This window comes from Hyperolius riggenbachi, chromosome 6 (assembly GCF_040937935.1).
Source record: "Hyperolius riggenbachi isolate aHypRig1 chromosome 6, aHypRig1.pri, whole genome shotgun sequence".
Taxonomy (NCBI): Eukaryota; Metazoa; Chordata; class Amphibia; order Anura; family Hyperoliidae; genus Hyperolius; species Hyperolius riggenbachi.
The window spans coordinates 254141143-254158667 of NC_090651.1; the positions used below are offsets into that span (position 1 = coordinate 254141143).

The window sequence follows — 17525 nt, forward strand, 5'->3', positions numbered from 1 at the left end:
ACCCCTGGCTACATATACTGGGCACATATACCCCTGGCTACATATACTGGGCATATATACCTCTGGCTACATATACTGGGCACATATACCCCTGGCTACATATACTGGGGACATATACCCCTGGCTACATATACTGGGGACATATACCCCTGGCTACATATACTGGGCACATATACCTCTGGCTACATATACTGGGCACATATACACCTAGCTACATATACTGGGCACATACCCCTGGCTACATATACTGGGCACATATATCCCTGGCTACATATACTGGGGACAACTGGCTGTTTGTCATTATGTGCATTTACTGGTGAAAAGCGGTCTCTTATTATGTACATTTACTGGTGAAAAGCTGTCTCTTATTATGTGCATTTACTGGTGAAAAGAGGTCTCTTATTATGTACATTTACTGGTGAAAAGCCGTCTCTTATTATGTGCATTTACTGGTGAAAAGCTGTCTCTTATTATGTGCATTTACTGGTGAAATGCTGTCTCTTATGTGCATTTAGTGGGGAAACGCTGTCTCTCATTACATGCATTTAGTCTACGTGTCACGGAGATCTGAACGTTTGGTTTGATGTGTCATGACTCCAAAAAGGTTGGGAACCACTGCCTTAGGGAGTGAACTTTTTTTTTTAATATGTATGTCAAGAGGGTATATTACTGTTATTTCTTAAAGAGAACCTGTACTGAGTAAAAATATTTAAAATAAACACATGAGGTAACTTCAAATGAACATTACAGAGTTACCTTGCCATCAGTTCCTCTCAGAAGCTCACCATTTTCTTCTGACAATAATCCCATCCAGTTCTGACAATATTTTGTCAGATCTGAAATATATCAGTTGCTGTCAGTAAAATATCAGTTGCTGTCAGTTATAGCTGAGAGGAAAACGGATGTACCAGGTAATGTCCATGTTTCCCTATGGCTCAAGTGGGCGATGTTACAGTTTAACTGTGTGCTGACCAGAAAGCTGTTATGGGTAATGGCTATTTTCAAAATGGAGGACTGAAAATTCCCTTGATCATAGTGAACAAATAGGACGCGGGACAGGAGAAAGACACTGAGGAGTAGACTACATGGAAGGTAAGTATGGCTTGTGTATGCTTATTTTGACTTTTATTTTCAGTACAGGTTTTCTTTAAATCATGGGCTTGTAAGTAGTGGAGGAAACATTGAAAAAAATGCACCTTTATTTCCAAATAAAATATTGGCGCCATACCATACATTGTACTAGGGAAATACTTTAAATGTTGCAATAACCGGGACAAATGGGAAAATGTGTGGGTTTTAATTATGGTAGCATGTATTATTTTAAAACTATAATGGCTGAAAATTGAGACATAATGAATCTTTCTCATTCTTTTCTTATTATTCCCATTAAAATGCATTTAGAATAAAATAATTCTTAGCAAAAAGTACCACCCAAAGAAAGCCTAATTGGTGGCTAAAAAAAACAAGCTATAGATTGTTACGTTGTAATAAGTAGTAATAAAGTTATAGGCTAATGAATGGAAGGAGTGCTATTGCTCTGATGTTTAAGGGGGGAAAAAAAACATAAGAGGCAAAGTGGTTAAACTGATGCAGCCGGGGGCATGACTAAACCTACACACCGGCCTAATTCAGGAATCCACTGGAGCTCAGTGCTGGTGATTACAACAGTCCAACAAAATAACTTTAAACCAGGGGTAAAATGGGCAAGAATGCCTTTACAACTTAAAGGAGTTATCAAGGAAAATAAATAAAATAAGTGGTACTTACCAGTTCCCAGCATGTCCCTCGCCGCAGCCGTTCGCCGCAGCTCGCTCCCGGTCCCCGGCGATGACGTCAGGCCGACCTCCAGGTCGGCCTGTACTGCGCCTGTGCGAGCGGCGCTGTCGGTCACCGCTACGTGGGCCAGAGCAGACTGATTGACAGTGCCGCTCGCGCAGGCGCAGTACAGGCCGACCTGGAGGTCGGCCTGACGTCATCGCGGCGAACGGCTGCAGGCAGAGCTGCGGCAAGGGACATGCTGGGAGCTTGGGGCTGGAGGAAGCCCCCGGTAAGTACCACTTATTTTATTCATTTAGCCTGATCACTCCTTTAAGCCCTGCCCAGAAATATGTGGAACAGAAGACAAGAAAGATCCGTTATTTGTTAGACCTCTGTAAAATCCTTTTGCAATAGCCAGGGGGTTTCCTGAAGCTTGGTAAGACAGACATACACAATGTGCATTTTTTTATAGATTAGATATTACATTTGATAAAAACTATGTTCAGGAAAGGCCGTTTCTGACAGATGCAGAGTAGGATGCCTGTAGGCAAGAGTAATATGTGAATAAGGCTTAAAGTGGACCCAAACTCTTGCATAGGACACAAGAAAACAGAAAAATCCATCCTGTGTGCGTTTAGAGAGAAGAGCTTGTCTAACTCCGCTCATTTTCAAGTAGTCACAAGTGTAACTTGATCTCTCAGCTGTGTCAGCTTAGAAATTCTGCAGTCTCTGCAGACACGCACTATCTTTTAGAGCGGAGAGGAAGTTCTCAGTTCAGGGCCGCTTTAAGTATTAGAAAGCTAGCTGCTGTGGCTTAGTGAGTGATTTTTAGATCAGATCAGTGCTGAGTTCTAGCAATGTTGCATGGTGGTAAATGAACAATATCTGATAAGTTTCTATCCTTCACCATTTTATAATAGTACTAGTAAACCTAAGCCCGTTTAAAAACGGGCTCTAGGTCTGTGTTTCTCGACGCACGTTCACCCGCCGCACACCCGGCCGCCCGCTCGGCTCCCTGGCCTCGTCCTCCTGTCTCTGTGAGGCTGGGTCCGTGCTGCGCACATGCGCAGTAGCAAAAAGCACGGACCAGCTACACAGAGACAACACACGCAGGGACACAGGTTTTATTATAGAGGATATGCCTACCTTTACACATTTACTTTGCACCTTCTCAGTTGAGCCTGTGCACCAGGCACACTCGCAAGCCCTTCTCCAACATAGATAAGCAGATTAAGCCTTGAAGATTTGTGAAGTTGTGTTGATACAAGTGGGAGGGCATTTGTCCTTGTACGGCAAGGCTGATCCATCTGTGTGCAAGTGCCCCACAGCCCCATAGCAAGATTAAGCCATTGGCTTATACTGAAGCGGATCAGTATCACAGGCACTGCAATAGCAGCATATCCTACTACCCTGCAGTCACTGAAAGGGTTATAATCGTGCAATAGAAATCTTGGCTTCTACCGACCCCATGAGAGGAACTCTCTGGCTCATTTAAGGCTTTGGAATGACTCCGTCTGCAGATATTTTCATCCCGTTTTCCAGGACAGAGGGGAATCGGATGAATAGAATATGTGCCAGTAGCTTGTTTCCCATGTGTCTTTCATTCCTGTGACGCCTGCTTGTATTAATAGAAAGGCCTACAATGAGAACACCAAAGTAGCAGCCCTCCTGCCTGGCATATAATAGTGGGAAAGACTTTGGTGTCTTGGTGTGCCTCCTGGATCATCCATGGCGTACTGGAACTTTAATAGCAATCATCCCTTTAGGCTTTGTTATTTTCCAGACACGACGGCTAGGCTGATAGAAATGTTCTCCACGCAGCCTTGTAGCAGATGCTGTGCCCCGGCCCTGCTGGATGAGCGGTCTCCCATCATTCATTGCTCCCTCCCAGTCATCTCTCCATAGCTTCAGTGCTTCTGCCGCCATTCAGCCCGTGTTGCGTGCTTTTGGTTTTACTAGATGTAGTGATGCAGAACAACCAGGAAGGTTATCTGAAGTGGCAGGAGAAACCCAGGAATCACAAGGCGTGATTGCTCAGTACATGTGCCTTTCTTTTATGTGCTCCTATATGGTGAATGCAATCATGACTGCTATTAATGTGTCTTAACTGTCTTATCTGGGCTCATTTGCTAGATTGCAGATAAGTCACAATTCAGAACCATACAACCACTAGGTCACCGAGAATGAACTTGATGATGCGTAACGTGAAATTCCACTCGATAAAGCATTTGCTATAAACACGTTTCAAGGCTTTACAAATGGGAAGCAAGAAATATGGGTGCTCACTAGCAGCGGAAGTTTGGGTGCCATCCTTGGCGCCCATTGAAGTATCGGTAATGAGGAGACATTAATATCAAGCACCCACATTTCCCCTCATTACAGATATTTTACTTTTTGATGTGGGTGGTTAAGGGTAGCTGTGGTGGTGGTTAAGGTTGGGGGGAGGGGTTAGGGTTAGGCATCATTAGTGGCGTTCAGTTTGAGAATAGGGTTAGGTTTGGCTGTAGTAAATTATCTATTTGCTAGTGACCTTAGCCCTCACCACTGCCAGCCTCCTCTCCACACAACGTAATGCACCCCTTCCCCCCAGTCCTTTCTCTGGCTCACCCACACTTCACCCACCATATTCCTACCAACCCTTTGCCACCCCTCCACCACTACCACATGCTATTCCTCCACCTGCTTCTCCAGCTGGTCCCAGTGCTTTCTCCCTCCATCCTCAACCCACCCATTCCTAGACCCCCACTGGTCCCCAAACTCCCAGCCAACCCCCTTCCAGCCCCTCCACACTCCTCTTGCATCCGCAGACCACACCATAATAATCTCATTCCCATCCATACAACCCCCAGGCACTCTCTCCCTCTGTTTTGTGGTCTATGGAATGCCAGATCTGTCCGCAACAAGCTCACATCCATCCATGAGCTCTTCCTCTCTAAATCCCTCACCTTCCTCGCCCTCACAGAGACATGGCTCACCCCCTCTGACTGTACCGCAGCCGCTGCTCTCTCCTATGGGGGACTGCATCTCAGTCACACCCCCAGACCTGACAACAGGTCTGGAGGAGGAGTGGGTCTGCTTCTCTCCGCACCCTGCACCTTCCGGGTCCTATCACCGCCCCCTTCCCTGCACTTCTCATCCTTCGAGGCCCATGTAATACGCCTGTACCAACCTCTCCCAGCCATCATTGCGGTCCTATATCACCCCCCATCTGCTCCAACTTCACTCTTCCTGGACAACCTGGCCTCCTGGCTCCCCCACATCCTGTCATCTGACCTCCCCACCATCATACTCGGGGATTTCAACTTACCTATCGATGAGCCTATCTCCACTGCTGCCAAGCAGCTACTCTCCCTCACCAAATCCCTTGGTCTCTCTCAGCACACAAATTCCACCACCCACCGCGCTGGTCATACTCTTGACCTCATATTCTCAAAGTCCACCTCCCTCAGCAACCTGGACATCGCACCTTTCCCTATCTCTGACCATCACCTCCTCACCTTCACTATCTCCCCACCAACAACTTCTCTCCCCACCCCTCAGCCTGGTCGATGGCAGAGAGACCTACGTAATCTCAACCCAAATGTCCTAGCAAGTCCCCTTCTCTCCCTCTCCTCCCACCTACCCACCCTAACATGCCCCAATGAAGCGGCTGCACAATATAACCTTGCCCTCTCATCTGCTTTAGATCAAGCTGCCCCCTCAATCTTCCGCCCTATCAAGCCCCCCAACCCTGGCACAACACCCACACACGTAACCTCAGGAAAGAAACTCGAGCAGCCGAACGGAAATGGAGGAAATCACATCTCAATGCTGACTTCCTAGATTACAAGGCCAAACTGTTACTCTTCCACACTGCCCTCTCCGAGGCTAAACAAAGGTACTTTGCAGCACTGATTGTAACCCAAGCTTCCAACCCTCGACAGCTTTTTGCTACCTTCAATTCCCTCCTCAACCCCACTCCTCCCCCTCCCAGCTCCTCCCTCTCAGCCAATGACCTTGCCAACCACTTCACCACTAAAATTGCAACAATACGCAATGAAATTTCCCTCCTCCATCCCTCCCTTACCAATGCGTCTCAGGTTGTCCCCTTGCCTTCCCTCCCAGCGGCTCCCTTCTCTCATCCACCCCTCGCCTCTTTTGCTCCTGCCACCATTGATGAAGTCAGCCTGCTGCTAGTGGCTTCCCCCCCACATCCTCTCCCTGTGATCCGGTACCCGCGAATACTCTTCGTCCCCACTTCTCTGACCTGGCCCCAGTCCTCACCTCCTTGTTCAATCTCTCCCTTTCCACAGGCATCTTCCCCAAAGCATTCAAACAGGCCACTGTGCTTCCCCTGCTGAAAAAACCCTCACTCGACCCATCCCTACCCTCAAACTACCGCCCAATCTCCCTCCTTCCCTATGCTTCTAAACTCCTCGAACGCCTAGTCCACCAGCGCATTACCCAATACATCAACACCAATGCCCTACTTGACCCCCTACAGTCTGGATTCCGACCTGCGCACTCAACTGAAACAGCCCTCGCCAAGGTGGTCAACGACCTTGCCAAGGCCAAAGGCAGTTATTCCATCCTGCTCCTCCTTGACCTCTCTGCAGCATTTGACACTGTTGACCACTCCCTCCTCCTCCAATCACTACAGTCCATGGGCATCCATGGGCTTGCCTTGGCCTGGATCTCCTCCTACCTATCCAATCGCTCCTTCACCACTTCCTTCAATGGCTCCTCCTCAACTCCTGCCCCTTCAATTACCACCTTTATGCAGATGACACTCAGATTTACCTCCATACCCCCGATCTCTCAGCCACCACCATAAACAAGGTCTCCTCGTGTCTCTCAGCAATTTCCTCCTGGATGTCAGCTAGGTTCCTAAAGCTTAACCTAGACAAAACTGAGCTCCTGATCCTTCCACCCCATGCTGCTGCACCCATCCCAGGTTTCCACCTCACAATCGACAACACAACCATTCTCCCTACCTCCCAGGCCCGCTGCCTGGGTGTCACCTTGGACTCTGACCTCTCCTTCATCCCACACATCCAAAACATCACAAGAGCCTGCAATTTCCACCTCCGTAATATCTCCAAGATCCGCCCATTCTTAACCCCGGACACGACCAAACTGCTCATCCATGCCCTCATCATCTCCCGCCTTGATTACTGTAACTCACTCCTTTCTGGCCTCCCCCTGAAACGCACTGCCCCCCTTCAATCAGTGATGAACGCGGCTGCAAGACTCATCCATTCTTTGCACCGCTCTGCATCCACATCTCCCCTTTGTGAATCCCTGCACTGGCTCCCTATCCGTCTCAGGATAAGTTTCAAGATTCTATGCCTGGCGTATAAATCTGTGCACAAAACATGCCCTACCTACATCTCGCAGCTTGTTCACAAGTATACACCAGGTCGCCCCCTCCGTTCCTCCAACGACCTTCGCCTCACCACCCCGCGCATTTCACACTCCCATGCCCGCCTGCAGGATTTCTCAAGAGCTGCCCCCACCCTCTGGAATGCCCTTCCACCACCCATCAGACTTGCTCCGTCTTTCAACACATTCAAGCAAGCCCTCAAAACCCACCTCTTTATGATGGCCTACCCACCTCCTACCACACAGTAACTCTCTAAGGAATATTTAACAGCCCCCCCTAGTGTTTCCACCCCTCCCTTTAGATTGTAAGCCTCTGGCAGGGTCCTCCACTCCCTAGTGTAATCTACAGGATCATGTGCTCCTGTCCTATGACAGCCTGTACTTGTATTACTGGGCCTACCTAACCAGCCCATATTGCATGATCATGTATTTTGTACAATTTGTATGTATAACTTTGTTCTATGTGTATAACCCTATGTATGTCATCCTTGTATCATTGTATATATTTATTGTCCAGCGCTGCGTAATATGTTGGCGCTTTATAAATACAATAAATAATAATAATAATAATTTGTGTCCAATCACAAGTTGTAATTTGATCTCAGATGACTGCCTATGGCAGATAAGCAGATAAGCCCATTTGAAAGCACAAGTTGTAAACAATATGTCTGCGTCCATGAATCAGGAAGTAGAAACTGCAGATTTATTTTAGGATTTGTATCAGCGGTAACAAAGAAATGGTGAGGAGTTCAGGTCCACTTTAAAGCACTGACTGACAGTCTTGTATGCAGGAGTGCCGTGATGGTAGAGAGATGAGGTGAAAGGCTAATTACATTAGAGGGGAATAGAGGGTAATGAAAAAGAAGTTAAGGGAGTTAAAAGGCGGCATGTGGCACAAGCATTTCGGGAAAATTGTAGTTACAGTGCAAAGTTTTGAACATCACCATTCATGGGGTACATATGCTTAAAGCCATCATATACCCAAAAAAGTATTTTATATTTAGCTGTTGAATCGATGACAAAATGTTATTGGCCAACACAGAAATTTAGGAGCCTAACTCTCTCATTACATTTTACTTTTCCTTAAAGTGAACCAGAGTTCGAAAGTGATACTGCATGTAGGCTGCCATATTTATTTCCTTTTAAACAATACCAGTTGCCTGGCAATCCTGCTGATCCTCTGCTTTAGAAGAGACTTCCGGTTGGAAGAATTCCGGACGGAAGTACAATCCCACACTACTTTGCCTCCTCCTCCGAAACTGCACTTTTCACAATCGCAAATGGAATCGAAAACAGAATCGTAGGTTTTTTATAAACACTAAATTATGCTTCCGATCAAAAAACCATTGGGGTCGAACAAGAAAACGCATCCATGGGTAGTGAGAATTGTTTTCAGATCAATAAAATTACGATCAAAAACGAGATCGGTTTTATCGATCGGACTTAAAAATATTTCACCAAACTCATGATGTGTACCCAGCAGAATACTTTTAGCCATAGTCCCTGAACAAGCATGCAGCAGATCAGGTGTTTCTGACATTGTCCGATCTGACAAGATTTGCTGTATGCTTGTTTCTGGTGTTATTCTGACACTACTGCAACCAAATAGATTAGTTGGGCTGCCAGGCAACTGGTATTGCTTAAAAGGAAATAAATATGGCAACCTCCATATCATTCTCGCCTCAAGTTCACTTTAAGTAGTGATTCATGGGAACAGATGATTGTTTTGGGATGCATTTTTCAGTTAAGGTAATAGGATTATTTTTTTCTTTCCATAATACCTTCATTTATGATTACACAGATTTTTGACAGGTTTACTTAAAGCGTCAGCAATTTGTCGTGATTCTATCTCCATCCTTTCTGTAGAATTTCCAGCTTCCCCAGCTTATCACAGATGTGTATACTGGCATATAGTTAGCAGAATTGATTTGCTCTTATTTGGCTGTGTGGCGGTGTGCTGCAGCTCCTGAGCTGACTCTGAGCAGGGGCCTTGAGCAGCCGAGGTTCCTGTCAGTGCCAGGAGGTGATTTGAGCTTAATTAACAGAGCTGCTTCAAGGACTGAGAGCGTGACGTCCCTGTATGAATATTTTATCAGAGACCTGAGCAGCAGGGGGATCAGTGTAGCGTGTTAGTAAATCAGCAAGGCTTGTACATTCATTTCACAGTTTGTGTTTACTGTCATGGAACTGTTTGTATGGACTGGAAGGGAAACAGAAGCGAGGTGGGCACATATTATAAAGTATGCTAACCTCGTGTGGCACTTATGCTGTCTGTCCACAGCCTGGTAGCTTAGCTGAGAAGGAAACAATCATTAACATGCAAGAGCTTATTTTCAACCTTTTTACTTTTGACTTTGTTTAGTCCTTGCAGTGTTTTTTTCTCTGTGAAGCCACACTGTGCCATGTGGACGGCAGTCATAAGTCTGTTTTACTGCAGCCGTTGCTCTGCTAATTTGTTCGGTATTTCTTGAGGTGACAGTTGGAGGTGAAGGCATGATCTGACTGATGGGAGTCATTGTGACCCATAAGTGTAATCTTGTCCAAGTGAAATGCCTGAAGTAACGCGTTTCTGTGAATTGTATCTGTTTAGAACCAGTAGTACTTTGATACAACTTTAGAGCCTTGATTCTGTTATGCCTGGTGTGCACCATGCAATTTCCCATCAGATCAACGGCTCGAATAAGTAATTTCCAACATGTCTGATCTGCTCCAGAACTGAATCGATTTTGTGCAGTACTGATCTGAAAATCAATCCTCTCAATCGGGAGTAGATCAGACGTGCCGGAAATGATTTGCTTTACCCATCAATCTGATGAGGTATTGCATGGTGTGTACCAGGCATAAGAATGGTCCACTGGTAGTGTGTGCTTGTGCCAGACATATGCCAGATTAGATAACGTTCACCTCAACTTTGTGGATAGCTTATTTTATTATGTGGGTATATTTTGTGGTGGGCTAAGCCACGTGAATCATTCCTGTATGTGTGTAAACAAGTTTTTTGTCGAGAGCCTCTGATTTATTGCTATCTGTAGCTTTCATTTAAGAGAGTCATAATGATTATCTGTGGATTTCCATGATGCTACGTATTATCCTGAAGAAATGCATTCCACTTGGAAGTTCTAAATGGCAAATCCCTTCAATTGGAGGAAAGCAATACTTTACTTTGCAGTATATATTTTTTTTATGTAGCGTTGTTTCATTCCTTTTGACCCAGTATAAGCTATAGTTCATTTCAGTGTAAATGGGTAGACAAGCCTTTCTCAAACGTTTTGCCCTGGAAGAACCCTTTCAAATAATTTTCGTATCTCAGGGAGCCCCCCTGCATTAACAGAGCGAGAAGTGATTTATTTTATGTTAGGTTTTGCCATTAAAAGTGGGTGAAGTTAAACACTATTATTGTAATGGTCCCCATTCCATGTGTCTCCTTCACACCACACCCATTTTATGCCCTCCATTATTGTGCTCCCTATTATAGTTGCCTGGTGTTTGGGTGTTCTCTCTTTTCTCATCACCTGCTGTACACCTGCTGATTTTAATAATCATCAATTTAATGTGTCATAACAGTCCTATGGCCTTAGCACCAGTGAAGAACAAATAGGGAAGCTAGAATTGAGGAAGGGCTGAAAATCAGCGAAGAGGACATTGAGAAGCAAGGGATGTGATTTTGAAACTTTCTCAACATGGCCACTGAGGCAGTTTACTTTGCAGGAGTTTCAAAGCATTTTCCCTTCAAAGTCCTCAAGGAACCCTGGGGTCCCAGGTACCCCTGGTTGAGAGGCTGGGGTAGACTGAAGCTTCATGCACACAAGAAAAATCTAGGATGTGTATGGTGGCATCCAACAACTCGCCAATAGATCCAGATTGTCTGAGCTGAGTGCAGACCAAGGCCATTGTTCTTCTCCTTAACCCTCCTGCAACATCCGTCCGCCGTCCTCTCAAAAGCTACAGAATCTATTGCTACTCTAGGCTGGTGTGATGCACCTGCACGGAACTTGGCCCTGAACAGATGAGTGATCAAGTCCTGATTTCTGCAGGTGATGGTACTTGTGCTTGTGTATGCACCCTAACCCTTATTGCACCACAAAGACCTATTACAATTAGACCCGTTTTTGGAGTAGCAGACCAATCAAGCATTTTGGCACACTTGCTTACGTTCTTAAAGAGACACTGAAGCAAAAAAAAATTATAATGAATTGGTTGTGTAGGAACAGAGACATAAGTCTAATATTTGTTTCCTGTACAGGAAGAGTTAAGAAAGTCCAGTTGTTATCTATGCAAATAGCCATTGACTCTGCGACTTTGAAAGTGGCAGAGACTCTGCTCTGACTTCTGATTAGGTTATCTCAGCGGTATTGTGTGTTTTTTTTTGCAGAGAACAGTTCAGGGCAGGTCAAAAGTTCACTACCTGTTCTGCAAAAACTTTTAGAATGCTGAGTAATGTGTAAACTGCAAATATTAGAGAATGATGCAATGTTATAAAAAAAGCTGTATAACTGAAAATAAAAATATGAGAATATTTTTTCTGCTACCAATGTTCTAGTAATTACCCCTACTACACAACCAATACGATATCATGGTTTTTTTTTCGCTTCAATGTCTCTTTACGATTAAAGGATTGCATTGTAAATTGCGCGACACCACTTTGCAGATCCATTTAGTCTGAGCCCACGTTTCTTGAGACTATTGACTCTTTAAATGCATTGGGTATGTGTTTTGCAGCATAACTAGCATTTAATTTACCTATTTGGGTGCAGTTTGAAATTATGGGAAAGTCTGCAACAAAGCTAGATTGTTATGGATCTGGCTTTGAGATTGCATACGTTGACCATGGTAGTTCAGTGCACAACTTTGTGTTCAGATGTTTGGCAGAATTCATGTCTGTCCTGCGCGATTGTTGTGTAATGGGTGTGTCCATCAGTGTTCCATTCAAAAGTCAAACTGACTGTAGGTGTGGAATTAACTCATACCCTTCATGTCAATTCTTAGCACAGGTGTGCTCATATGGCAGCACAGATTAGATCTTTTGCTGAAAGGTATTGGAGCACAGTACTTTCTTTCTAGAGGTACCCAATTGCATTATTGGTGCTGCTGGTACTTTAAGGAAACCTGAGCCGCAGTAGCCAGCTTTCCTCCTGTGTTTACTTTCATGCTGTGAAGCCTGGTACAACACAGGGAAGTCTGAACTATGCTCTGTAGGTGTGTTACTTGTGATAAGCTGTCTGCTGTGCAGCCTGGCGCTGGCACCTCCCTGTACTCTGTGCAGCAGGTATCTCCCACCTAATAAGCAGAGGAAGCTGAACTCGCCACACATGCTACCTGCGTCCAAAGGATCCTGCTACGATTCTTCTTTGTACGATGGTGGTTTCAGTTCGGTATTCTCTTCTAAGACATTTTTGTTAACACACGACTTGTTTAGACTTGACCGCCTTTGTTTCCACCATCACTGAGCCAGAGGTAAATATTTGATATGTGTGTGCAGAGGGAGAAGCAGAGTCTGCTTTATATAACATGAGGCCTGTACAGTACAGTGTTCAGCGCACTGCTAACCTTGTGCTGTGAAGATGTGAATACCCATTATTATGGGAAAGCGAGCCTGCAATTATTTTCATAGCCACTTGGACTTGTGTGCTGTCCCGTATTTTCATGAGACTAATTTACCTACAGACTGCTTGGAGCTCATCTTGTTAAATGTTTACTTGGAAAACCAGTTTGATAGGCCATCGAGGATTTACTGTCTTCCTTCTGATGGGCTTCCCTTCTGTCAGAGCAGAAAGGTGAAGCCGTCACTGAGCTGCATTGCTAAGGAGGAAAGGCAGCATAGCTGCTCTGTAAATATGGCTGTGCGAATGAATGTGATTCACTTTGGTTTACTGTAAGTGGTTAAGTAAACGTACAGTATCTGTAGTATGTGTTGTGTTTTTAAAAGATGCCGGATGTTGCCTCTGTTAAGATACTGATGGGAAAGCTCCCAGAGATATGTATTTATATTGTGTATGTATGTATGTTGCTAGTTTTATACCAAGTGAGGAGATGTAAGGCAGAAAGATATCCAATGCTTAGACACCTGAGAGACCAACAAACCACACAGAACCTAGTTGTCTAAACTAAAGCCCGAGTTTAGACACGTGTGTTCTTTGTATGCATGTGGTAGTATATTATTTTAAGTTCATTGTGCACAAAAACTTTTTAATGAATTAAAAAAAAAAAAAAAAACTACTGCACCATTTCACAGAAAATTCCAACTGCCTGCTTAAAGGGAACCTGAAGTGAGTATTACATGGAGGCTGCCATATGTATTTCCTTTTAAACATTACCAGTTGTCTGGCATCCTGCTGATCTCCCTGGCATCAGTAGTGTCTTAATTACACACCTGAAACAAGCATGCAGCTAGTCTTGTCAGAAACACCTGATCTGCTGCATGCTTGTTCAGGGTCTATGGTTAAAAGTATTAGAGGCAGAGGATCAGAACGACTGCCATGCAACTGATATGGTGTAAAATTAAATCTGGCAGCCTACATATCTTTCTCATTTCAGGTTCCTTTTTATCTACCCCCCATAATAGACATTGAGTAACCAGGGAGACATGGCTTCTGCTGATGGAGCAATCATTATTCATATTGACTGTCTGTGATCAAGCAGCATTCAGTCGTTGAGGAAGTAAGAACTTACATTGAGCCAGAGAAGGCAGAACACCTTATGTGCAAGCTCAGTATGCGTCAGGGTAACCAGGTGGCTATGTACCAGTTAGCAGTGGTAAGAGCCTCAGGTACTACTCCCTCTCTCCACAGTGTCTGTATGGAGTTTGTATGTTCTCACTGTGTTTGCAAGAAAACTTACTATGGGGGCTCAGATATTTCCCCATAGTCAGAAATCCTGCCGGTTGGTAAAGGAAGGATTGGTTCATCGATTCCGTGCACAGAAAATTAGAGCATTGGTGGAGCAGTTGCCAATGCATCAAATTGGGGTTTGCTGTAGATTAATAATGATATGCGAGAAGGTATGTGATTGGTTAGTCTGGGCTTCTGCTCCAGTTTTGTGCAAGGAGTACTTTTATATTACTTTGGGGGATACAAGAACTGTATAAGTTAATTTGTCCTCAAATGCAGAATAAATGTACTTTTGTTAGTTTTTAGTGTACATGTTCAGTATTTACAGCATTACAATGTTATCTTGTTTTATTAGTACTAAGTGAAGATAAGGTGCAAGTGCACTTGTATGTGTAAAGTCAGACTTGTAATAGATGATTAAACCAAAGTAAACAAGTAAAGCTACTGCTTGCCTGCTTCTAGCTAATTACAGATAATGTAGCAATGGAAATTGTTACCTCATTGCAGCCAGTTACATTTTATCCTTGCTCTTTTTGAAATTTGAGACTTGACTAGTAGTTGTAGGCAACTTTTCATCCTCCCAGTGATTAGGTAAATGCTATCGGCCTGAACGATTTTAGGTAAAAAATTGAATTGAGCGATTTCAAGCTTTGTTCCCCCTCTGTGCCTGTTTGTTCCCCCTCTGTCCCGTCTCCCTTTGTGCCCCTTTTGCCTCTTTATGCCTCCTCTGGGTCTCTCTATTGCCCCCTTTGTGTCTCTGTGCCCGCTCTGTGTCTCTCTGTGTCTCCTCTGTCCCGCAAGCTGCATCAGTGCTGGACATAGCTTCAAGTATGAGTCCAGCGATGGCTGTCTATCCACTTCGCCTCCTGCAGGCACTAATGCACGGAATACTTCCTGTATATATACTTCCTGTATATCATGTGACTTACAGGAACTCAGAGTTCTGCCAAGCACAAGAGCCGGCAGATGGCGATAGAGGACGGACAGCGTTGGACTCCTGCGGAAAGTATGTCCAACGCTGCGGGCCGCACACACCCGGGACTGGGGAAGTTTGAAGCTACTTCTTCAAACTTCCCCATGTGGAAACGACGTTATTGCGATAATTGCCGCTTTGATGATTCCGAAATTGTGATCGTGATTTCGGTTTAAATTAGATTCCTCTTTCAGGCCTACTGCCCGCAGTATTTAGTCATGGCTTGTTTGGCATTTGCCAAAAATTCCTGCATGAATGAAAATCTCTATTCATATTGTCTGCAGTCAGGCATTATCCCTTTTTTACTAACTGTGTGATTCATTCTGATTTTCGAAAGCACATGCAATTCGCTGATCGCATGAAAGCTTGGCCTGTGTTCCATTAATGCAACTCAAGTTTTACCCAAGTGAAGTAAAACTAAGGAAAATCATAGGCCAAATGTAATGTGGTTTTCCTGCAGTTCTCTGGCTAGTGAATCATCAGAAAACTACAAACACAACGTGAAATTGTGCCGAAACACTCAGAAAAAAATGCATGTTACAAAATAGAGATGACCTTAAACAGCTGGCCGAGCCATAGTAATTTATTTTTTATGAGTAAGAGGAATAGATGCAATTGTTTCTCATCCATTTATTTTCACCTTGAGTGTTAACTCAAACAGGATGATTTTATGCGGCCAGTTTGAGTCTTTGACACAATCATAACATACCGGTATGTCCTGCCAATCAGCGTCGGGTGCGCATGTGTGCTCTTGCCACTCGTTGGAACTTACACTTCAGAGATTGATGTATGGGAATATGTATTCCCAGAGGCAATCAAAGTGCCTGTATATGAATGAACATGACTACAATCAGGAGCCATGTTCATTCATAATCAGTAAAAAGTGTGAAGAAAATTCACACAATTGTGAAAAAAAAATCGAAAAGTGACAGTATTATAAAAAAAATGCATAAGTAAGTTACCTTATTGACTCAGCTTTTTTAATATGTATGTCATGAGGGTATATTACTGTTATTTTAGCAAATAAGGGCTTGTAATTATTGATGGGGTACAAGAAACACAAAACAGGAAAAATATTTCATTTTTAATTTACAAATCTATTGTCACCATACATTGTACTAAGAACATTATCTATAGTTTTTTTTTCTTGGCAGTAAGGGTAAAATAGCCTGTGGGGTGGTTAAAGTTATCTCAGTGAAACGTTACGACTTTTCACTGTACACTTATTTCAATAGGTAAATTCTAATGAACTGACCAATATCTGCAAAATCAGTCTGTCGGTGTGTGGCCAGTTTTACACATTTGTTGTCTCTGAATGGCTTTTGCAGGAATGAATGCAGTACTACAATGATTTTATCCATGTGTTTGCAGGGAGAGCTAATTACATTTTACTACTACTGGAAGAAAACTCCTGAAGCAGCCAGCTCTCGTGCCCACCGCAGGCATCGGAGGCAGGCAGTCTTCCGGCGGATAAAGACCCGCACCGCTACCACACCAGTGAACACTCCTTCCCGGCCTCCGTCCAGTGAATTCTGTAAGTGTGCTTTTTCCTGTAGCCTATGGTTGATTATAACCTACGAGTCCGGAACATTTACACACAGAGTGGTCTGTAAAGTTGATTTTCCATACAGCTGATCATATGTGTGTGTTATCTGAGAATTTGCATGCTACACAACATAACCTACCGCCTCCTTCTGGTATGTTGGAATCTGTGAATATATGAAGCTGCAGCTCCAACTAATTAACTCGTCACATGTATAGGTGTAGCGCTTATCCTTCTAATTGCTACAGTATATGCAGACTGTCATGTCGTAGTGTGGGAAAATGCTGGTTATCTCTTCAACCAGCATTAATTACACTGCATTAAGTGTGGTCATTTTTTAGGCCATCTGCTATTATGATTACTAGTTGAAGCTTTTAATTTAATTGAATGATTTTTCTTTTATAATTAAGTTGTTAGTAAACATTAGCACACGGTTCCTAGGCCATTGAGGAAATTACAGCAGAGACTGGGGGAGAGGACTGACAGAGGTGTGATAAGCAGCTGTATTTTCTTGTCTAGAAGTGTATTGTGTATCAGGGTCAATCTGAATAGCAGGCCTTCAGTATACCAAGTGTTACATATAATTTTACTGGCAGCTTCTAGACACCCTTTGTGAGGAGTTCACAAAGGACTTTAATGAGTGCCTTTTTACGCTGCCATGCAAATGCCAAGGTGTACAGTCATCATGCAGTCTCATGGAACAGTTAATTCTGTCGTTCATAGGTACTGTTACACTGGTGGTTTAAAAAGAAATGCCCTAACTCAGTCTCTTTCCCTTTCTGGATCCTTTTTTGCTTCCTCTTCTCTTTGTTCTTACTCCAACCCCAATGCCTTGTACTCATGTTTTACCTCTCTGGTCCCTCTTGTGTCCCATGCTGCTGTGTAACTTGACATCAGTTTGTTGGACTGGTACTATGCCCCTTTTCTATCTCTGAAAGTTAGTGGTGCAATGTTACTTCTGCAAAGCTGAAGGCGGCAGCAGCCAGAGAGGTCACATGACTGCAAGCTCAGCTTGGATTAAAAGGTACTCCTGTGTCAGTAGTTGCAAGTATCAGGTAGCTCC

General features: G+C 44.0%; 1 protein-coding gene across 6 annotated transcripts in view; it reads left to right on the forward strand.

The window, feature by feature from the left end:
- RERE (arginine-glutamic acid dipeptide repeats) overlaps window positions 1-17525 on the forward strand; it is a 534579-nt gene that overhangs the window by 476866 nt on the left and 40188 nt on the right. For all 6 annotated transcript variants that reach the window (XM_068240704.1, XM_068240709.1, XM_068240707.1 and 3 more), the window contains one exon: window positions 16291-16453. In XM_068240704.1, the coding sequence (XP_068096805.1) occupies window positions 16291-16453 (163 nt within the window). The remainder of the gene's footprint in view (window positions 1-16290; window positions 16454-17525) is intronic.